Source organism: Gorilla gorilla, chromosome 7 (assembly GCF_029281585.2).
Source record: "Gorilla gorilla gorilla isolate KB3781 chromosome 7, NHGRI_mGorGor1-v2.1_pri, whole genome shotgun sequence".
In the NCBI taxonomy this organism is placed as follows: domain Eukaryota; kingdom Metazoa; phylum Chordata; class Mammalia; order Primates; family Hominidae; genus Gorilla; species Gorilla gorilla.
This window is the reverse complement of record NC_073231.2, coordinates 13,738,362-13,761,329: the sequence shown is the minus strand read 5'-3', so window position 1 is coordinate 13,761,329 and position 22,968 is coordinate 13,738,362. Positions and strand designations below refer to the sequence as shown.

The 22,968-nt window shown below is 42.3% G+C and overlaps 1 protein-coding gene across 9 annotated transcripts in view; it reads left to right on the top strand.

Annotated features, from left to right (window-relative positions):
• Positions 1-22,968, top strand: part of MSRA (methionine sulfoxide reductase A) — a 392,814-nt gene that overhangs the window by 132,482 nt on the left and 237,364 nt on the right. For 7 of the 9 annotated variants that reach the window (XM_063709052.1, XM_063709054.1, XM_063709055.1 and 4 more), the window contains exon 2: positions 22,079-22,147. The exons of the other annotated variants lie outside the window; for them this stretch is intronic. In XM_063709052.1, coding sequence (XP_063565122.1) covers positions 22,079-22,147 — 69 coding nt within the window. The remainder of the gene's footprint in view (positions 1-22,078; positions 22,148-22,968) is intronic. 9 annotated transcript variants of the gene reach the window in all.

Here is a 22,968-nt window from a genome sequence, read left to right as displayed (position 1 = left end):
TCCTCTGGACCTTTGAGTCCTGTGTTCCTACGGAAACCCACTCATCTTGCAAGGCTCAACTCTAATGCCAGGACCAAGTGCTTTCGTGTCACCCCTTATGATTCTCACAATAGCTCCATAAGATAGGTGTAATTTCCATTCATTTTTTTTTTTTCAGAGAAGGAAAGCACAACTCAGAGGGGTTATTGACCTGTGCAAAGGAGGAGTTCTGGGTTGGGGGGAGTGGAACCCATGGGAGCTGCACACTGAGTTCCTTTGTCCCTTGACCATGGCACTTTCCACACAATACTGCATACGTATCGGACCAGCGTGCCTCTTACTGCTCATTACCGTGTTGGACCAGGACACAGTGGCAAGGTGAGCCAGGTTGGCCTTCTGTGCTCCTGGCCTTTCCTCATGTGGCCCTTTTCCTATCGTGTATTTACCTCTTCACTGAAAGAGATGCTTCCCTGTAACCTCACTTTGCCATCCTCTTCTCATCCCTGTTCTAGGACAGGGGCTGGCAAACATTTTCTATAAAGGGCCAGATGGTAAATATTTTAGGCTTTGCAGGCCATACGGTTCCTGTCACGATGACTGCACTCTGCCATTGTAGAGTGAAGGCAGCCATGGACAGTATATAAATGAATGAGTGTGGCTGTGTTCCCATTAAATTTTATTTAATGACACTCAAATTTGAATCTCATAGAATTTGCATGTGTCATGAAGTACTTCTAATGGTTGTTCAGCCATTAAAATATATGAACACCACTCTTAGCTCATAGGCTGTACAAAAACAGGAGGCAGGCTGGATATGGGTAGCTGGCCATGGCTTTGCCAATCCCCTGTTCTATAACTAATTGAGTAGTAATCCTTTACCTTTGGGTAAAATCATCACTGTGTTAGTTCTCCTGAAAGCGCATACAATTTAAACCTTTAACTGCAGGTGAAAGGCTTTGTTGCCTCCTAAAGGGATTTGGGGTAGTAGTGGCTGTGATGGGTGGGGCGGGGAGAGGTCACACCAAGCAGATAGCTGCCTCTGCCTAACATAACGTTAGTCCTGCCGTGCTGCTATTGTTTTTTTCAGTGGAAATGTTAGATTTAAAACCTCTATGTCATTTGTCTTTGAGCTCTGTATGGAGAAAAAGATCTTGCTTTGGTTTTTGTAAAAATACCAGCCTTAGATCTTTTTGTGTGAGCTGTCATCAGCCATTCCGATTGTTGATCTTGTAAATTCATGCTTTTTAGTGTTGGCAGAGGGTTGCCTTTGTTTCTGTACAATTTCATGAGGTGTTTCTTTCAATTGGGACTTACTTTGAGCTTAACTGAGCTGTACTTTTCATCTCAACTAGATTTTAAAGACATGGGTACCTGGCAGCATGCTACAGAGGATTGTTTTAGAATCTTTCCTCTGTGTGAGAACTTCGGGAAAAGGTACGACCAGCCGCTGATTGAGCCCCCTTTGACATTTGGTCTCCACATGATCCACAGTGACTGAGCATGGCTTGAAACTTGGCCAGTGATACCTGGAGTGTCTTGAAGGGTTTCCTTTTTACTCACTCTTGGATGTGTCCTGGAGTAAAAATTTTGTATTTGTGGAATTTGGAAAGAAGCACAGGAAAGGAAATGGAGATTTAATGAGGGACTTGATTTACACCGGTACCCAAGCTACCTTCCACCACCGGCTTCTGCCGCATGTTGTATGTTAGGAAGCTTACTAGGACTGCAGCAGCTAGAGTACTGTGCAGGTGCCTGACTTATACAACCACCCTTTCAAAAATCATTCCACAGCCCAAGGCAACATCGACTTAATACATTTCTCAACAAACTGAGGCCTGGAAATCTGAGAAATAAATAGGTGGACTATCCACTGTAATGACAAGGCATGACTTCTTGGTTTGTATTTCTTCCCAAAGTGTTTTGATTGCACTAAGCGTTACCGGCAGGCAATAGTTATTTGCTATTATTGTTTTTAAATTAATCCTAGAAGGTCCTTTAAGTGTATTTGATAAACATCATGTTACCTGCCAGCAAGGAATTGTACTCTGGATATTTCTGTCTTCAGAGGTAGTTCTATAGTAGTTCTGTTGTATAACAGAAAGAACTATCAATTATTTGATCTTGCAGTCATTATACATGTAGACTATAAATTCATGGAATTTAATTTAATGAACAGGTTCCTGCCGCAGAACTTTGAACATTATGCTCTGGGAAGGAAAATCTTTTCAATTTGCTTTACAGACTTTGAGTATTTGTAAGTTCACCTTTTAAACAATTAGGGAATATTTACATGTTGAGGATTTCTCACAAGAATTAAAAAAATACTTCTTTTGAAATAGTTGAAGACTGAAGAGAAGCTGCAAAAATCGTACATAGTTCCAATGTGCCTTTACACCAGCTTCCCCCAATGTTAATATCTTACATAATCAGTGTGTTGTCAAAGCCAGGAAATGCACATTGGTGTAATACTCTTAAATACAGATCTTATTTGGATTTCACCAGTTATTGCGTGCACTTTTTTTGGTGTAAGTTCTATGAAATTTTATCACATTTGTGGATTTGTGTAACCACAGATCTGTAGAACTGTTCATCACTCCAAAGAAACTTCCTCATGTTATCGTTTAACAGTCACATTCCTCTCATAAGGTTGTGTTCAGACTGTTTCGTTAGGATGTCAAAATAGCAACAAAAACAGAGGTAGATTTTGAGGAAGTATTTAGTTTTCAGTTGAGTTCCACAATTACGGATTTCGATTGAATGAAAGAAAAAGAATGGGGAACTGTATTCAGGTTGTGAGCACTTTCACATTTATAGCTACGATCCATTTAAAGTTAATTGTCGTATAAGGTTTGACGTAAGAGTTGGGGTTTATTTTGTCCCATTTAGATATCAAGTTGTTCCAGCACCATTTGCTGAAAAGACTGTCCTTTCCTGATTGAATTATCTCAGCACCCTTGTCAAAACTAAATCCTGTCTTCTCTATTCTGTTCCACTCATTTGTAGAACTTATGCCATTACCACACTGTCTTGATTACTGTAACCTTACAGTAAGTCCTGAAATCAGGTAGTGGAAGTATTCCAGCTGATAGTTCCAAATTGTTTTTGCTATTTTAGGTATTTTAATTTTTCATTTAAACTTTAGAGTCAATTCATCACTGTCTACAAAAACCTTTCTGAGGTTTCCATCAGCTTTGTGCTGAACTACAGATTAATTTGGAAGATAATTGACATCTTACAGAGTCTTTCAGTTTATGAACATGATGTATCTTTCCATTTATTTCTATATGCTTTAATTTCTCTCAACAGTGTTTTATAGTTTTCAGGGTACAGACCTTACTGACATTTTGTTAAAAATCTCCCTAGTATTTCATGTTATATAATGTTATTATGTAAAGTACTTCTTTTAAAAAGAAACTAACATTTCATTTGTTGCTACTATGTAGAATTATAGTTTATTTTTGCATGTTGACCTACATTTGGTGAGCTTGGTAAACTTATTAGTACAAATAGCTTTTTTCCTTAGGATTTTTTACTTACACAATCATGTTGTCTGCATATAAAGTATTTTCCTTCTTTCATTTTTGTATGATTTTTATTTCTTTTTCTTGCCTTTTTTGAACTGACTAGGACCTCACTACAATGTCAAATAGAAGTAGAGTGAGTGTAAACCCTAGCTTCATTCCTAATTTAAGGCTGAGAACATTCAGTCTATTACCATAAAGTATGATGCTAGCTGTAGCTTTTTAGTAGATATTTTTTATTAGCTTATCTCCCTTGTTTACTAAAAAAAGTTTTTTAAACACAAGTAGGTATTGAATTATATCAAATGCTTTTTTGTAGCATTTGTTGAGTTGATCAGATTTTTTTTCTTTTTTAGCCAGTTAATATGGTAAATGACATTAATTGAATTTTTTCAATGTTAAAACAACTTTGAATTCCTTGGATGAATCTCACTTGGCCATGATTGTTATAATTTTCATATATTCCTGAATTCAGTATTATTAAAGAATTTTAAATTCTGTGTTCATAAAGGGGATCTGTCTCTAGTTTTCTTGTGTCTTTGTCTGGTTTTGGCATCAGAGTAATGTGGGTCTTATGAAATGAGCTGGGAAAGGTTCCCCCTTCCTCTGTTTTTTCAAGGCGTTTACATAGGATTGATATTATCTCTTGCTTGAATGTATCTAGAGTTTCTCAGTGAAAATCTGGGAGCATGGAGTTTTCTGTTTCAGATTTTCTATTTCTCGTGTTATTTTTGGTGATTTGTATCTTCTGAAGTGTGTCTGTTATTAATTTGTTGCCACTTAGCTCCAAATACATCTTTCTGTGTAAGTTCTGTGATAAGCCAAGGAATGTCCTTGGTGTTTCTTGTTTAATGTGAGCACGACATTAAGCATTGTCAGTAGAGGGCACTTTGGGGGAGGGGGGTCATTGCTGGAGGAAGTCTCTCTTGCCATTTCTTTTGTGGGCATGAGGACCTTCAGTTGAGCCTGCCCCAGTCATGGCCCCAGAACTCAGTCTCTGCAACCTCACACCCTCTGCCTGGTGGTAATGTTTCTGCAGCCCTCCCTACAGGGGACCAGAGCCCCTGGGCCGCCCCTGCCTGTGCTGCTTCTGTCCGTGGCAGTGCCCAGCATCCCTGCAGATGATTCCAAGGCCTCCTGCCCCCATCAGTGCCTGGACACCCCCAGCACATTATGCTGCTAGTTCCTGAGAATCTGCAATCCAGAGGGTGATGTTGCCTGTCCGGTGTCTCCAGATCAGCTCTGGCCTGGCCAAGCCAGCAAACTTCTGAGCCGTCTAGTGGCTGAAGCACACCTTCTCCAAGACATCTGAGTCCTTTCATGTCTGTCTTCCTTGGGCGCTTTCTGTCAGTCCGTGGTTGCCAGAGAGAGTTTAGATCACCTAGTTACTATTTTATAATAGTATTCTTTATATTAGACTTTCCATTAACCTACTGTGTGGTTTGTGTCTCCTGAATGGTTATCCAAAAATTTCTTGTAAGCAGTATCTGAGTTGAGACTTTTATGACCTATGGTTTTTGTCATTTTCTAGAAGGGTAGGAGACATTGCTATGTGTTCAACTGGTATTTTTTCCTCCTTTCTTTACTCATGCCATCCTTATGTGTTTTTGCCAGGGACTTAACTAAAATCTAAAATGAGGAAGAGGGAGACCAGAGTGTAGTGAGACTAAAGTTCAGGAGTCAGTAAACTAGGACCATGACTGATGGATCAGCTTCAGCATTAGTTTTCTGGTGCCTCATGACCGTGAGCAGAGATGTTTAGGATTTTATGAGACACTATAAGCATAGCGTCCCATTCTTCTGCTGCTTAGACTAGAGGTCCTATAACCTTAAGCTGCTTATGGATGAAGTATCCAGGCTAATAAATCACCTAGCTTAATAGCAGCAAGAATTTTAATGTTTATATTTTATTTTATTTTTATAGCAAAAGGGAAAAAACATATTTTACTATAGATATCATTATGAATAGGAATAACCCCACCATCTTTTTACTTCTGTCTAGTCAGAGAAAAGAGACCCCAGACTCACCTAACCAACTGATCAACAAAACAAAACCCCACCAAAATAGAGAATATTCTCCCCATTGCAGTTAGGCCTTTGGCATTAATTTAAATTTAGCCTCCCTGGGAATTTTGGAAAAACATTTTTCTTCATTGTTTTTGTAAGCCCTATGAGGCAGAGATATAACTTCCCCAAACAAAACAGCAGGAAAAGCAAGTAACAATCCCCTGGATAATGCAAATGAATAAAAATTGCCAGAATTATTACAAAAGTGCTAAAAGCCCTACTTTGATATCTTACACTCTATTCCTAGACTTTAGTGGTTCAGAAATGCCTGTTTTAGCAATGCCAGCACACGAGGGAACAAAGTTTGTGGAGAAAATAAACCACATAGAGATAGTCTCCAACTTAGAAATGGGTCATGTTCTAGGGGTTGATTTGTAAATCAATTAGACTGAAAATATATTGTTCCTGTGGAAATTGGCATTATAAAGATGTTTTTTTTTTTGGCTTATGTCATTAGTTTTCCTTTGGAAAAAAATTGCATTATTTCTCTTTTATTAGAATACATTACTGTATTAATTTTCTATCACTGTATAATCAATTATTCTAAAACTTAGCAGTTTAAAACAACAATCATTTACTATCCCATAGTTTTCTTAGGTCACGATTGTGGGCATGGCTTATCTGGGTGCCCCTGGATCAGTGTTCCTCACGAGGCTGCAGTCAAGGTGTCAGCTGCATTGTGTTTTCTGGCGCTCTTTCGCAGGGCTGTTGGCAAGCCTCCGTTTCCTGCCACATGGGCTTCTTCATAGGGCTGCCTTATGATATAGCAGCTGGTTTCCCCCACAGCAAGCCATCTAAGGAGAACAAGAGAGCACCCAAGATGGAAGTCATAGTCTATCATCCACTCATGGAATCAACCCCCCATCACTCCTGTTGTGTTCTGTTTAGTAGCAGTGAATCACTAAGTTCAGCCTACACTCAAAGGAAAGGCATTAAGCTCCACTTCTTGACAGAAGAGTATCAGAATTTGTGGCTATACATTTAGAACCAGGGGAAGATCTGCTCTCAAGTTCACTGAGCCTTTCCGACCAGTGAGCTGTAGAGTGGATCCTCCCCCTACCAAGCCTTCAGATGAGACTGCACCCCAGCTGACACCTTGATTGCATGTTTGTGGGACACCCTGAGCCAGAAACACCCAGCTTCCTATTCTAATAAGAAATTAGACCACTTAACTTAAAGTGTACCTTGCAATTGAACAGTGGTTGTTGTGCAATGAGGGATTTCCTCCTCTCCATGGGAGGCAAACTCATTCCTCAGTGATGAGTAGCACAATGTGGAGATTTCTGTCTATAGTTAGTAGCTGAAAGGCTTAAGCAAGGACGGGAAATGTATTCTTTTCCCCTGTCCTAGCTTGCAACCAGCTTGACCAGTATGTAAGGGTATGTTCTTGATGTTATAGGGTAGAAATTAGAATGCTTTTCTCACTGAAACAGTATTCTGTAAATGGTGCTCAGGGTCCTTGGAAAGAGTTATATTTGAGACTTATTATGGGTTGAGGAGGCCCTTTTGGGCAAGCTTACCACCGTTTATAACAGCATGTTCATGGGAAAATGGATTCTAAATCTCAGACACCCATGTCATAAACATGCTTTTGAAATGTGACTCATTTTTAAGTTGGGGGTTTGCCCGTATTATATTATGTTCTCCCCAGAAACCTTCTCAACAATAGTTTACATTTTGGGAAGAAGCCTTTTGGGAAGAAAAAGTGACAGAAAATAGAGATTACTATAATTTAGTCTTGGCACTAATAGCCTGGCAGACCTATCAAGACATAATTCTCCTCGAAATCAGATTTACTGCAAGGCCTGTGCTGAAGTCTTCTTATAGCTGAGGTATGCCAAGTCACACTCGTCTTCTGCATTTCTAGAATTCTGGGGTCTTATTCAGGTGCTTCCAAAAACATCTGATCAGAATTAGCACATGAGAAACATTTTGGGCCTGCCTTAGACCCCATTCAGCGCATGGCTTTGTGGAGGCCTATGGCCTTCCCGCTGAGAGAGACACTGTGCAGGCTCCAGAGTGGGTTCAGTGTGAGGCTGCCCCCTTTGTCTCCCCTGTGTTTGATATTTTCAGACACTGCCGTAATTTTATTCAGCAAAGCTCCATTCAGTCATTACAGAATCCATCAAAGAAGTGTCCATTGCTAGAATGTGCAAGTTTTTATTGAGCATGTATTCAGGGACGATAACCAAGCAGACTGTGCTGCTATCCCTAATCTCCATCTGTTAGTGAAGTCAGGCACCCAGCAGTGTGTTTAAAGAGCCACTACCATCTCCACTGACTTCCCTGAGTTAAGATGTTCTATTTCGCCTCCATCTTTCGTAGAAAGGCAAGTGTAAAAAAGCACCACCGAGTGCCTGTCTGTGTCATGTGTAGAACCAAAGTGGAAGATTTTGTTCATTATGTTTCTTAATATGAATATGCGCTGGGTTATCCAACTTCCCTTAATTAGCCATGGGACCAAGTCTGCTATCTCAGAATGACAGGTCCTTAGAAGAAAATGTTAGAGTAGCTGATTTACATGTGCTGTATCTCTAGTAAGGGCAGGAGTTTTAAAAAAATTCTACCCACTTATTGAAAATCAATTGAGAGCTTCATAGTAAAAACTTGATAATTTAAGGGAAATATATAACATTCCAACTGCTTTTAAAATTCAGAATGTGAACATCTAAAATAGATTTTAAGATACTCTTCTGTTAAGGAAGAAAAATTGCAGGAGAGAGAGTAACAGAAAGGATAAGAGGGAAGAGGGACGGAGCAATAATTCAAACAGCACCAAGTTCCAGAAAGGCAAAATACTTGCTGCTGTACGAGTCTCACTCTCCCCCTCTCTCCTCCAAAGTAAAAAAGGGGTGAACCCAGAAATACTTCATTTTTAAATAAATAATCTTTTATTTCTATCCAAAATTTTGCATGGTTGATCCTCTTAAAATCCTTCCCCCCTTAAAAAGAAGATAATTAAAGCCAGCCTCCATGGCTCGTGCCTGTAATCCCAGCGCTTTGGGAAGCCGAGACAGGTGGATCACTTGAGGTCAGAAGTTTGAGGCCAGCCTGGTCAACATGGTGAAACCTGTCTCTACTAAAAGTACAAAAACTAGCCAGGTGTGGTGGCAGCCACCTGTAATCCCAGCTACTTGGGAGGCTGAGGCAGGAAAATGGCTTGAACCTGGGAGGCAGAGGTTGCAGTGAGCCAAGATCATGCTACTACACTTCTGCCTCCTCATTTCCACAGAGTGAGGAAAAAAACCAAAAAACAATTAACATATTGCTCTGGGGACTGCAGCCCAATTTTGTAGAGGAAATGAAGTGATAGCTCTATCTTGAGGCCTTCTAGAGTACTTACATTACTTGGAATTTTAAAGCTGGGTTGCAGTTTTGCTGCCATATGATACAAATGGGATCATCTTTGACATTTGTCCTGGGACTGGATGCAGTTTAAGCATGAGGCTGATCAGAGCTCAGGGGCTGCTTACCTGCAGCTGCCAGCCACTCCTACATCCCAGCCTGGCCCTCAGCCCTGGGAAGAGACTTCTGGGCTTCCAGGTGTTCACTGGGGGAGCAAAGACTGGAGATGTTTAAAATATTTTTTATTTCTGTTTCTGAAAAAGTAATACATCACACAGAAGTTCAAAAGTAACAAGAGTTTTTAAAAACAAATTATAGAATGCAGTACTATTCTCCTGCACTTTGATTTTTCCCTCAATTAACTGTGTATCTGGTAGATAGTTTCATATCTGTAACTGTAGTTACCCTATTCTTTATAAAAATGCAGATTATTGCATAGCATGGTTATTTTACGCAAACAGTTAGGACCAGTATTTTTACAAGCAATCTTGTGATGACTGTCTTTGTCTGTGAGCAAAGCCTGTGCTATGGAAGCTCAACTGGGATGAACCTTGTTAATGTTCCATGTTAATTTCCTATCTTTTTTTTTGTTTGTTATTTGAGTCTCACTCTGTCTCCCAGGCTTCAGTGCAGTGGCACAATCTCGGCTCATTGCCACCTCTGCCTCCCGGGTTCAGACAGTACTTCTGCCTCAGCCTCCTGAGTAGCTGGGACTCCAGGCACATGCCACCACACCACGCTAATTTTTTGTATTTTAGTAGAGATGGGGATTCCCCATGTTGCCCAGGGTGGTCTTGAATTCCTCAGCTCAGGCAATTTGCCTACCTTGGCCTCCCCAAGTGCTAGGATTACAGGTGTGAGCCACCGTGCCTGGCCTAATTTTCTATCTCTTTATCACTATATTATTTCCTGTAGAATCTTCTTTGTCTTCTGAACCTCAGCAAGAGACAATAATTGAATAAATTGGAAGCCTTGTGTTTTTAATGGAGGCCAGCTGGCCTGAGCAAAACTGATATCTATGTTTATATCTACAATGATTCCTCTTTTCTTCTTAAAGTCACATATTTAGCTCTCTCCTTCATGTCTCGTGTTAAAAGAGAATCAAGACAAGCTTGCTGTAAAGTTTATAATGACACAGTTCATGCTCCATTTTTGATGGGGAGCTTCCATCAAGAAATAAAGCCAGAATTCGTTTTCACGAACGAATAGCAGCAAGAAAGCCAACAGGCCTGACCTTACCCTGCAGCAGGCCTGCTTTGTAAAGCTGACAGCAGTGTTCAAGGGTGAAAGGTTGGTGTTGGTCTGGAACAGATTGGAAGGGGAGGTGTGGGCCCATCAGGCTCAGCTGACCATTACCTCCGATCATTTATCACTGTCAGAGAGGAGGGGTTGCGGGGTGGGGGAGCTACTGGACCACTCCCCGCTCAGCTGCTCTCTGACAGCCGACAGTGCCCCTTGCAACCTCCAGGCATACGATGTGCCTTCAAGGGACAGTGTGGTACATGCTTAAGGCCGCTGACATGTTCACAAGGAAGAGAGATGTGCTGTATACTGTGGAGCTTCTCTAGAAACGTGTGCCACCTTCTCTTCGTGCTGTTGTGTAGAACTGCTTGTAGAAACATTTAATGATGTTTTGGAGGCACACGTTGGGCTCCAGAGTGACAGTATGACTTGGGTGATAGGATGAGCAAGTTCCTCGGTGGGCCTCATGCCTTAATTACATCCACAATACCTGGGGACTCTGTACAACACTGAGATTTTAATGTGGCAAAACCAGCATGGACAGATGCTGGGGAGGAAGGAAATAACTTTGCTGCTTCTGTGGGTCAGGAAGCGAGGCCCCTACACGTCTTTGAAGGACAGTACCTTTTCTAAAAAATGTATTTATTTATTTTTATTTTTTGAGACAGAGTCTCGCTCTGTCACCCAAGCTGGAGTGCAGTGGTGCAATCTCGACTCACCGCAACCTCTGCCTCCTGGGTTTAAGCCATTCTCCTGCCTCACCCTCCCGAGTAGCTGGAATTACAGGGATGCACCACCATGCCCGGCTAACTTTTTTTTATTTTTAATTTTTAATTTTTATTTTTAGTAGAGACGGGGTTTCACCATGTTGGCCAGGCTGGTCTCGATCTCCTGACCTCAAGTAATCCGCTCACCTCGGCCTGCCAAAGTGCTGGGATTACAGGCATGAGCCACTGTACCTGGCCAGGACAGTACCTTTTTAAACAAGAATAATAAGTATGATTTGTATATGACTCTTTATAGATATGTTTAACATTCATCTTCAAAATGTAAAATATGTTTTAGACTCAATAGGAAACACATGTCTTAGTATAAAAGAAATTCCTTTTGGTCTATAGCCATGTGTTTCAGTACACCTACTTTCAACGTTGTTATTCACAAGGGTGTCACAGGCATCAGGCTGAAATACAGATTTTAATCCTTAAAATAACCTTATTTTCATTGTCATTTATATTCTCAAGATTATCTAATTTTGGTAGTCATTAGGAATTACTTGTGTTAATAGTGATGGTGAGATTTCATAAAAGTCAGGTGGAAAATTTCCATCAATTAATGTAATATTATATGCTTATCACAGATGCCTAAGTTAGACATGGTACTTAAATGTGGCAATTAATAAAAGTATTACAAAGGTGAAAATGAATTTCTTCTAAAAATGGAATTAATGATGATGGAGTGCTTGTGTTGGGAACTCAGGCTAGTCTGGTGCTTGCCGGAGGTGCAGGATGCTTTGAGAGCTGCAGGCAGTGCTGTCAACACAGAGGCATGTGTTGATGTGTCTGATCAGCAGCCCTAAGAAGTGGGTCGGGGCATTGCGGGCTGGTGAAGGCTGGAGAGAGGGCCAGGGTTGTCTTTCTCTCTCTATCACCACCAGTAAGCACTGTGCAAATACCAGTGTTCAGGAGTCACATTCTAACTGTGATGGGGTTTGGCTGAAATGCAGATCCCCAGGCCTTGATGGGGCAGATATGGGTTCCCAGGTCTCTCTGCCAACGTCCATTGGCCCTTCCTACACATGCCCACCTGGGAGTTGATAAGCTTGCTCAGAAGCCCTCTCCAAGACAGGGACAGTGACTTGGCCCTCACCAGAGAGGATGTCAAAGACCAGTAATACAGCTGGTTTGGTTTATTCTGGAAGTCCCTGAACAGCTGGAGTGTGGGTCACTTGGGGCAGTTTCTTAGCTAGCAAGCCAGGAAAGTTCAAGGTGCCCACAACCCTGGGAAGAAAAGGGCTCTGCTGCACCTTCCTGTGATGAAGCAGGCAAGCAGCCGGTCATGGGTTATTGTCCTGGAAGAGAGGGTGACTGCTTTCTCTTTCCTACTCAAAGAAAACAGAGGAGTGGGACTTAGAAGAGAACACGTAGTATTTTACAACTTCCAAAATATACCCGATAGGGGCTAACTTTCCTTTTTTCAAGCGTTGCTTTCAGTTTTTTTTTCTTTTGATAATTTATTGATTAGCAAAGAAATATTTGCTTAAGAAAAATTTGGGAATAAATAAAAGTATAAAGAAGGAAGAAAAATCACCCATAAATCAGCATCTAAATCAGCCACGACTACAGCATCACCATGCTTCCTTCTTGTCATTTTCCTTGACTTTGTTCTCTACTTGAGGAGCATACTTTATTTTTTTTTTTGGATCTTACTTTTTCCCCACTCAACTCCATATATATTATTATTATTTCCTGATGCCAGGAAAAAAGTATTCATGGTCATACTTTAAAAGTTACCATATAATACTGTATCTTAGAACTGTGTCACAAATTTATTCTCCATGTGTGGGGTCACTCAGCTTATTTACAGTTTTTCAGTATTTTAAATAGTTCTGTTGTAAACATCTCTGGAAATGTTTGTCTCAATTCTGATTATCTCCTACAGTAGCTGTTTATAATTGCAATGACTAGGTCGAAGGGTGGAAATGCTTTTGACATTCTTTGTTGGTTGTGGTAGTTGTGGCAGGGTCTCCTCTGTCACCCAGGCTGGAGTGCAATGGGACAGTCATAGCTCACTGCAGCTTCTAACTACTGGGCTCAAATGTTTCTCCTGGCTCAGCTTCCATAGTAGCTGGGACCACAGGTGCACACCACCATGCCTGGCTAACTTATTTATTTATTTTTTGTAGCGATGCGGGTCTCGCTATGTTGCCCAGGTTGGCTTTTGGCATTATTGGTACCTATTGTCAGACTGCTTTCCAATTAGATTGTAGCGTTTCATGTTCCATGAGCAGTGTAGGAGAAAGCTTGTCTCACTGAAGCCTCGTCAGTGCTCAGCATTGTTTTCGCAAGTTTGCCATTTGCACGAATGAAAGCTAGTCTCTCTTTTGTGACTGAGCGTCTATTGTGTATTTATATAATTAACAATTTATCTGCATAATATCAGTTCCCATCATTCCTCCCTTTGTCTTTGGTGATGCAACCTCTGTCTTTTGCAGAATCATGGATGTCTGCTTTGGGAGCCTGGAGAGATGGTCTCCATGCTGGCTTCTAGGGCCGCTGGCTTCCTCTTGCACTCTAATGGGGGATCCCTCTGATCACCTTTCTTCACTCCCCAGACAGTCTGCAGCCTCAGGGAATAGGGGGCATGGTAGGCTCACCCTAGGCAGGTAGGCTCACTCTAGGCTGGGTTTTTTGTTTGTTTGTTTGTTTTTTGAGACGTAGTCTCACTCTGTTGCCAGGCTGGAGTGCAGTGGTGCGATCTTGGCCCACTGCAACCTCCACCTCCCGGGTTCAAGTGATTCTCCTGCCTCAGCCTCCTGAGTAGCTGGGACTACAAATGCACGCCACCATGCCCTGCTAATTTTTGTATTTTTAGTAGAGATGGTGTTTCACCATGTTGGCCAGGATGGTGTCGCTCTCTTGCCCTTGTGATCTGCCCGCCAGTTTTTTTTTTTTAATGAATAAAAAGGGCTTGCGGTTGGGGCATCTCCATTCAGCTTTGCCATCCTAGGCTTGTAGTCACACTAGTGGGCTTGTGCACTGAGCAGACTTCAGGAAATGCAGCAGGCAAATCATCAGAAGGAAGAATGCCCTCTATTTGCATAATGCTTTATTCTATTAAAAATGTATCCTCATCCTTATTTGCCCACTCTTTGGGCTAAAAATCCTCTCTTAGGATTTTTCTTAATAAGTGGTTGATGAAATGGAGTCCTTGAGTGTAGGATCTGTGAAATTTATCTTTGCCCCACAACACTGACTCCTGGCACTTATCAATGTGGAGAACATCCTTGCCAGGGAATGAACATGAGCCAAAGGACCCGCCTCTAGGTACCAGCTTATGCCTCACCAAGGCGGGTTACTGTGCTGGCTGGGCTTTCAGCCTGGCCTGTTCTGCCCATCCTATTCTGACCTCTTGAAGCTCAGGCTTGTTCTTCTGCAGAAAGAGCTGGGAGGTAGGGGGGTTGCCTGGGGAGGTATGGGGGTTGCCTGAGCTGGGCATCGGCTCCATTACCAGCCGGGAGGTGCATCTCCGTTTTGCTGCGTCTGGAGCAAAGGGAGCGGGGCAGATGGTAATGGAGGGCGGGGTTGACTGCGGGGAGGCCAGTGGTCAGAGCAAGAGGATAAAATCCTGAATGACACCTGATTTGTTTTTGGTGCTGTGATTTTTCACTGTTGTCCAATTGTCCTCTGTTTTTCCATCACATACCTTTTGTTTTGGGGGCAGCCCCCACTTGCATATGGTCCCTGGTCACCATGGGGGAGAGCAGTGAGCTGCCTTCCCCTTCACCTCCAGCTTTGAGAGTAAATCTCACCTTCTGGGTACCCACAGCAGCTGGGGACATTTGCCTTATTCCCACCATGGCCTTCCTGGGGGACTCCCTGCCTTGCTGCTCCTCATCACGGGTCCCAGCTGCTGGTTGTCGCTTGCCTTCCAGGTCAGGGAGGAGCACTGGGAATTCCTGGGACACAGGATGAGTGGGGGTAGTGGTCAGCAGGGAGGGGAGAAGCCCCTCCCAGTGACTCACCCAGCAGCATGTTCGTCCCCGTGTAGCCTCTCCTGACATATAGAACGTGCTGCTATTGGGGGCAAAACCCACTCTTGGTTAACTTGCACCTTGAAACACCATATTGCACGTTGTAGGAGCTGTGAGGGACAAACACAACCAGAACCTCAGTGCCCCTGGGCATGTATGACTAGAGGCGTGACTCCATCCTCTCTCAGAGCCCCTGCCCCAGATTTGAGTGACAGCCATCTCATCGTTAGCATCTGCGGAGAGGACCTGGGCAGGATCAGGGCCCAGAACGCTCAGTCAGTGTCCTTGAGGGGCCCGCTGCAGAGATGGGAGTGGCTAGTCTGAGGCCAGGGCTTGTGGGCCACATAGGAACCTTACTTAGTTTCTGACTGACTTGTACCCTGAACCACCATGACTTTGTGACCTGGAGAAGGAGCCACAAAGAAACAGATAAGAAGAGGGACTGTGAGACCATATTTTGTTGGGGTGTTGACAGATTTTTACCATATTACTGAGATAAATACACTTTACTCCAGCCCCACCGTGACCCTCCTCTCTGCTGATCAGTGTAGTAGCAGCTGGATTAGTCAGTAGAAACACTTGATAAGTCAGTCCAGACCCCTCAGGAGCATGCGGTATGGGTTGGGTTGGCATGGGGTTAATAACATGACCCGATGAGATTGTACTTCTTGATGACCAGCAGTTCTGAGAGTTTAGTCTGATCCAAGACTCTTCCAGTCCTGAGATGATTTTGTGTCTAGTGGCTAACCAGGACTCCCAAGATGGCAGCTGCTGTTCCTGGAATCTCCAGTTAGGTGGTGTCCCCTGGTCACCCAGTCCCCACTGCTTTCCCCACCCTCCTTACCCAGAGGATACAAATTTTAGGTATTCCCAGTTGAGCATAGGACAGGGAGCTCATCCCTGATTGGTTTATGCCTGATTTTGCATTATTGTAGATGTGTTATCAAGCAGTTTTACTGTGCCCTTTTCAAGGAAGAAAGTCATACAATTTGAAGTGCATGAGACATTCACAAAACAAAATAAAAAGCAATGTCAGTATCATCTTCTTAAGCTTTTGAACATGTCCCCCCGATCCCCTTCAACATCCAGAAGTTGGCTTTGACCCAGTCTTGGTCTAATTAACTGCTACTCTGCAAGCGCTGGGCTCTCAAGAAAAATGAAAATCTGTTTCTTGTCCTCATATCTTCTTGGTGGAGGACACGTCACTGCCATCAGCAGAGGTTGTCCTCCCAGAGCATGTGGCTTTGGCATGTGCCCCTTGTAGCAGAGAAGGGGCTGGGGCATGTGCCCAACCCACCAGATGGGAGGCACCCACTGTGCTATGGCTGGGCAACAGATGTCCCTGTTGGAGACTCTTGTGTCTCCATTTCACGCTCTACTGGTAATCAATAGTTAGGGCTCAATCAATGAATGGCTTTTCTGTTTAATAAATTTGTTTCTGTGGTGAAACATGCCATTGATTTTGAAACAAATTTGTAAATGGTGGGTTAGGTTCCCAGGTTAGCCCACCCTTCCCCCATATCTTACTGAACCTATACGAAAGGTTTAAAGGATCTTTGGTTCTTTGGCCCCCAAATACTTGACTTAGCAGAATTTCAATGAGAAAATGTCTTTAAAAACTCCACCTTGGTTTCTAGGAATAGAGCTGTCATTTCTTGGTTGTAAAGAACTTGCTATTTTCCCATGGTGGAGTGGAAAGTAGCTCTCAGATTTCCCCTTATTCTTTTATCCCTAGAGCAATATATAGTGTGGGGGATTTTCAGAGGTTTTTTATCACAGTGTAGAAGTGAGAAGGAAAATGACTTCTTCCCCTGTGCCATCTTTGTTTTATCCATTTAAACCAGCAATGGCAAAATGATTTCATCACACATGATGCCTCTAAGCGATGAGACTCTATGGGTACTGTGTTGAGAAAAGATTCTGTGGTCACATTCAGGGATCAAGAAAGTATGCTGTGGTTGATTAGTGATGTCTGCCATGGGCATGGTCGTGGAGGGGAGGTGACTAATGTTTATTTGCCATTCCTGAAACAGACCTGTTGAAAAGTAAAGTTCACACAGGTGATAATACCAGCCTAACTGTTATAGAGTTTGTTATGTACTGGACACTGTTCTGAGTGCTTTTTGTATTTAATTCTCAAAACACCCCATGAAGTAAGTACAAATGAGGAAACTTACAATGAAGAAATTCTTACAGATGAGGACACAGAGGCATGAAGAGGTTGAGTGACTAAGCCAAGATCATGTGGGTATGAAGTGGGAGAGCTGAGAGTCACAGTCAGGCCGTCTTGTCCTGGAGCCCCTGTTCTTAGCCACCAGTTCTCTCCTGTCTCCTGCTTGTGAGTGTTGTGCCTGCGGTCCACAGGACTGATGTAAGACTCAGCTGTATTTCAGAAGAAGGTGCAAAATCATGTTTAAGAACCTGTTATCTTTGGGCTTCAGGCTCTGGAATTAAAGACAAGACAAGGCCGCCAGGTACCTCATCAGTGATGATGGAATAGCAAGTGAACTTCCTCCACCTTCTCCAATTCATGGAGGATTTCTGGTCTTTCCACCTCAGCCAGCACTGCCCACCTCTCAGATGAGACTAGGTAAATGGGAAAGGAAAGAGGGGTCGAGGTTTAAGGAGTGGAATAGAGGAGTTCCCTTGTATCCAGGCCACCTGGCTGGGGGAACTATTTCTGAGGGGCCATTTTCAATGATCATTTTATGTAAGGAACACACACATATACACATAAAGATATGTAACAGTCATGTGCCACATAACAGTGTTTTGGCCAACAAGGGATTATGTATATGATGGTGGTCCCTTAAGATTATAATGGAACTGAAAGATTTTTATCACCTAGTGACATTGTAACCATCATGACATCATAGCACAACACAGTATTCATGTATTTTTGGTGACACTGTTGTAAACAAACCTACTGCACTGCTAGTCATATAAAAGTTAAGCACATTCGTTAATGTATAGTACATAATACTTGATAATCATCATAAACAATGATGTTACTGGCTTATGTATTTGCTATGCTATACTTTTTGTCCTTATTTTAGAGTGTGCTTCTGCAGTTATAAAAAACTGTAAAATAGCCTGAGGCAGGTACTTCAGGAGGTGTCCGGAAGGAGACGTTGTTACCATAGGAGATGACAGCTCCAAGCGTGTTATTGCCTCTAAAGACCTTCCACTGGGACAAGATGTGGAGGGTGGAAGACAGTGGTATTAATGATTCTGATCATGCTTAGGCTTAGGCGAATGTGTGCACTTGTGTCTTAGTTTTCAACAGAAAATTTAAAAAGTAAAAAATGAGAATTTTAAAAATAGAAGTTTTCAACAAAATTTAAAAAGTAAAAAATGAAAATTTTAAAAATAGGAAGACGTTTTCAACAGAAAATTTAAAAAGTAAAAAATGAAAATTTTAAAAACAGGAAGAGCTTATAGAATAAATATAAAAATATTTTCATATAATTGTACAATGTGCTTGTGTTTTAAGCTATGTTATCACAACAGTCGAAAAGTAAAAAATAGTTTAAAAGTGTATAAAGTAAAAAATTACAGTAGCTGAGGTTAATTTAGTATTGAAGAAAGAAAATTTAAAAAACAATTTAGTTTAGCCTAAGTGCGTGATATTTATAAAGTCCGTGGTAGTGTTCAGTAATGGCCTAGGCCTTCACACCCACTCACCACTCATTGTCTTACCCAGAGCAGCTTCCAGTCCTGCAAGCTCCATTTGTCATAAATACCCTAGACAGGTGTACTTTTTTTTTAAATCTTTTATACTGTATTTTTACCGTACCTTTTCTGTGCTTATAGATACCTAGATGACAAATACTTATCATTGTATTACAGTTGACTACAGTATTCAGTATAGTCACATGCTGTACAGGTCATAGCCTAGGGGCAATAGACTATACCACATAGCCATAGCTTAGGTGTGTAGTTGGCTCTACCATCTAGGTTTGTGTAAGTGCACTCTGTGTTGCCCAATGACAAAATGACCTGACAACACATAGATTTCCCTGAATATATCCCTGTTGTTAAGTGATGCATAACTGTGTATATGTATTTTTAATGGACCAAATAAGTTATCTTTCATAATGGCTAAAGAGAGATTTTTTGTGCCATTTATCTCACTCGTTAATTTAACAAATACTCATCAAATGCCCGTTCTGTGTCCATACGCTGAGAGAGGATTATGGAAATGGGGAGTCAGAGAGCTACGACCCCTGCCCTCCCTGAGCTTGCAGTCTACTGATAGATGCAGTCCCAGTACAAACAGTGGCATAAGTGCAAAGTGCTACTTGGGTGAGTGCTGCAGAGGAAAGGCCCTTTGTCCTGAGGGATCAGGGTGGCTGTGGTAGATGGATGAGGGATGCTAGTGTTCTGACCATGCAGGTGCTTGCAGGCCATGCCAAAGAGCTTTGACTGTGGCCTGAGAGTCATGGGATGCCATGGAAGGGGAGGAGGGGTCTTGGAGTTTGTGTCACATGGTTAGATTTTTTTCCCTTTGGAAAGATAATTGTGGCTACATTGGGAAGAATGAATTGGACAAGGGATATAGAAGAGTTAGAAGGCAGATGTCGGAGTCCAGAAAAAGGGGTCATGACATTTGGGGCTAGGGAGGCTTGGGTAATGAAAAAAAGAAGTGAGGGGGATGCTACAGGTGTCTGGAGGGGGACAGTCGCTAGCTGTGGTGGCAGATTGGATGTGGGGAGTGAAGGAAGAGAGGGGATAAGGATAGTTAGAAAGCAGGAGCATGGCAGGCCCATTCCCAAAGGTGGGGGATGCTGGCACAGAAGCTGGTCTGGGATGGGAGGACGTCCTGTGTAGTTGTGCGGTGTTCGGAGGAGATGGCAGATAGGGTGCACTTTGGATTGTGAACATGTGGGTTTCAGCTGGGCCATCGACAGACCGTGATGGATTGTCCTGGGAAACCAACTACTGTGGAAAAAATAGAAAAATCTATAATTTTGATTTTTTTGAATTCAAACATTTTCACCCTAGACAAAAAGAAAAGAATCTAACAATGAGAAAGGAAATTAATAAAAATAAATGTTTTGCATAGTCTTTCTGTTTTCATTTTTATGTTCTTCTGCCAGTCTTTTCCCATAAATATTCATATTTTAATTAGTTGTCATTATAGTCTATGTAGAAGTTGTAATAGGATTGTGTTTCCTTACCATTATCCCAAATATTTTCCCACATTTCTGTATCTCTCTCAAGGCTGCATTTAAAACATGTTGGGTAATACTCCATTCATTTGATAAATCATAAATGGTAATTTTCTAAGCAATTCCTCTACTTTTGGATATTTAGTTGATTTTAAGATTTTGTTAATACAGGTAATACTTTCATAAATATTATGTGTATCACCTTTTCTTCTCGTGTGTTTTTTTCTTAAGGTGTATTCTTACGAGTGGGATTCATGGGTTTAAAGAGTTTGGTTTCTGACTTGTGATATGGGTGAAGGCAAATGTTTTCCAAACCACTGAAAGGGCTGTGAGGCAAGAATGAAAGGGCAGATCTTTGATCTCCACACGGAAGCTCAGCATGTTTATTTGAATTCAGTAACCAGTGGTCCTAACCAGATCAGTGAATGCTTGACAGGGTCCTTCCATCACACAGCTGGGACCTTCCATCACACATCTGCTAATTGTGCCAGTTAGTGGCTACAGACCTCTATAAGGCCACTGAGCTCACCACCTTGCCCTCAGAACCCTGGGCTGGCTTCTCCCTTTTCACAGGCTTTTTGCTTGTAGGAATGCCACAATGATTGTACAACCAGTGGAAGCCCCAGAAGGGAACTGATGGAATCCCTAAGGGCTACAGGCAGCTTCCCATGGGTTTGGATGGGTGCTCAAGATCTTCCGTGACCTAGTCTCAGTCTAAGAGATTTACTTGCCATTGCTTCTCAAAATAGCACCTCCACTCCACCAAGACAGATTGTTCTCTGGCCCAGGAAGATGACTCACGGCCCTCACTGAAGTTGCTCTCTCACCCTTGCCTTTGCAAACCTGACTTCTCCTTCGGACTCCAGGAGTGGCAGCGCCTTCAGGCAGCACATCTGACTTCCCACCCAGCTCTCCTGCTACAATTACCTGCACTCCTGCAGAACCCTCCGTCCACATGGCAGGACTTAGCACATAATTATATGCCTTCTTTAATGTTTGTTTTTGCAGTTGTTATTTCTTGAAGATAACTGTACTCTCCTCGAGGGCAGGAACTGTGTCATCCTTCCCTAGACCCCTCCAAGCGTGGCTTCAGTGCTGAGCCCTTTGCCTGAACCCAGCCAATCCAGTGTGACCCATTACATCAAAGCATCTGTGCCGATGATGCAGTGTGAAGCGTCTTAGCTATCCTTTTCTATTGTATTCTCCACATAAGTGCTGCTATTCAAAACCTGCTGAGGATATTATTTAGAAAATGCTCATAGATGGGGAATACTCATATTGTCTCTTGATCACAGTTTGGGGCTTGTAAGATCAAGTTAATGCTGGAAAACAATAACCTGGTCACTTGTTACTTCCAAGTCCTCAGTGTCCACTAGGGTGGGAAGGGTGACTGGTTAGGAGGACCTGGTTGGGGGGATAAGGAGCAGTAGGAGGCACTGGAATATTTGTCTGGCTCTTAAGGAGGCTGGTGTCTTTGGCCTGGGTGAACAGTGCTTGTACTGTAGTGAAATGACATGTTCTGCTATTGTGTTTTTTGAAAAATTGGTCCCAATGGAAACTTGCCCTTTTTACTTCTCACTTTAAATACTGAGTGCATCAGTGTTCTGATTGTTAGGAGTCTGCAGGGGGATTCACCCCCCAATTCAGCCTGGAAGTTGGAGCTTTGCTTGTTTTTTAGAGATGGTGTGGCAGAAGAGGGACTCTGGCCGGGTGTCGGGAGCCTTCAGGCCTGGCTGGGTCTGTAGCCACCCATTGTCCAGATCTGCACAAGCTCAGACCTCAGCCTACTCATTTATAAAACGACATACCTGAGCTAGATGATCTCTAGGCCCTTCTGCAATGGAGATTAAAAACAAAATAATTGAAGCTCTCTTCAGAGGGTAAGCTTGGGTGCATTTTTAACTCAGAGGAGAAATAGGCTCATTGACACATTTAATGACATGTGTTAGTATGTGTTAGAACTCTACACTTAAACTTGCATTTCTTTTTTTTTTTTTTTCTAGCCAAACATCATGTCAATGGCAACAGAACAGTCGAACCTTTCCCAGAGGGAACACAGATGGCTGTATTTGGTAAGATATCAATTCTGAAAGAAAACCCAAATTGTGTGCAAAGACTAGTGCCAAATTTCTTAGTTTTAGCAAGTGTCCTCAGGGCTTCAAAATCTGGGCTCTTCTAGATATTTACAAGTTTTTACAGCCAAGAAAACTGTTGAGTTCCTAGTAATTTCTGGGGTTGGAAAAGCTTATTCTATAGAATTTAGTGTGCTTTATTTTCTCACGTTGACAACCACGTATCAAACTGAGTATATGCTATTTCTTATGTCCACACTGTGAATTAACCTGCTAATTTAGGGTTTGAGTTTTTCTTTGCTAGCACGGATTTTTTTTTTCCACATAGATATATCACTTTGTTAAAGGCTGGAATTTAAGTAGTTTTGACTTATTATTACACAAAGATTAATCTAATTGAATGATCTCTTTCTTCTCCATCATGAATTAAGCACGCTCCTTAAGAGAAAACATTAATTAAAAATGTTTTCAGCAAAGGCCAATCCCTGAGTGATATACTTATAATGTACAATTATGTGGTTGAGCAGAACTTCTCTGTTAAAATTCCATACTGTTTGGTGAAGAGGTCCTTTTTAATCCGTGTTTCCTTCCCTCCATGCCTCATGTCATCTAAACTTCCTTCAGAATATCTCTGCACATGGCCCTTTCTTTGCCTGCCTTCTTTTCTCCATTCTTTCCTTCCTTACCTCTTCTTCTGTTGGGCCCCTCTCCCACCTCCCCTCCCCTTCTCTCTAGCAGTGCTCTGGGGTTCATCCCTGTGTTACGCACTGAAAATGACGACCTCTGTCCTCTGGAATTTCAACTGGACATTCAGCTGCCTC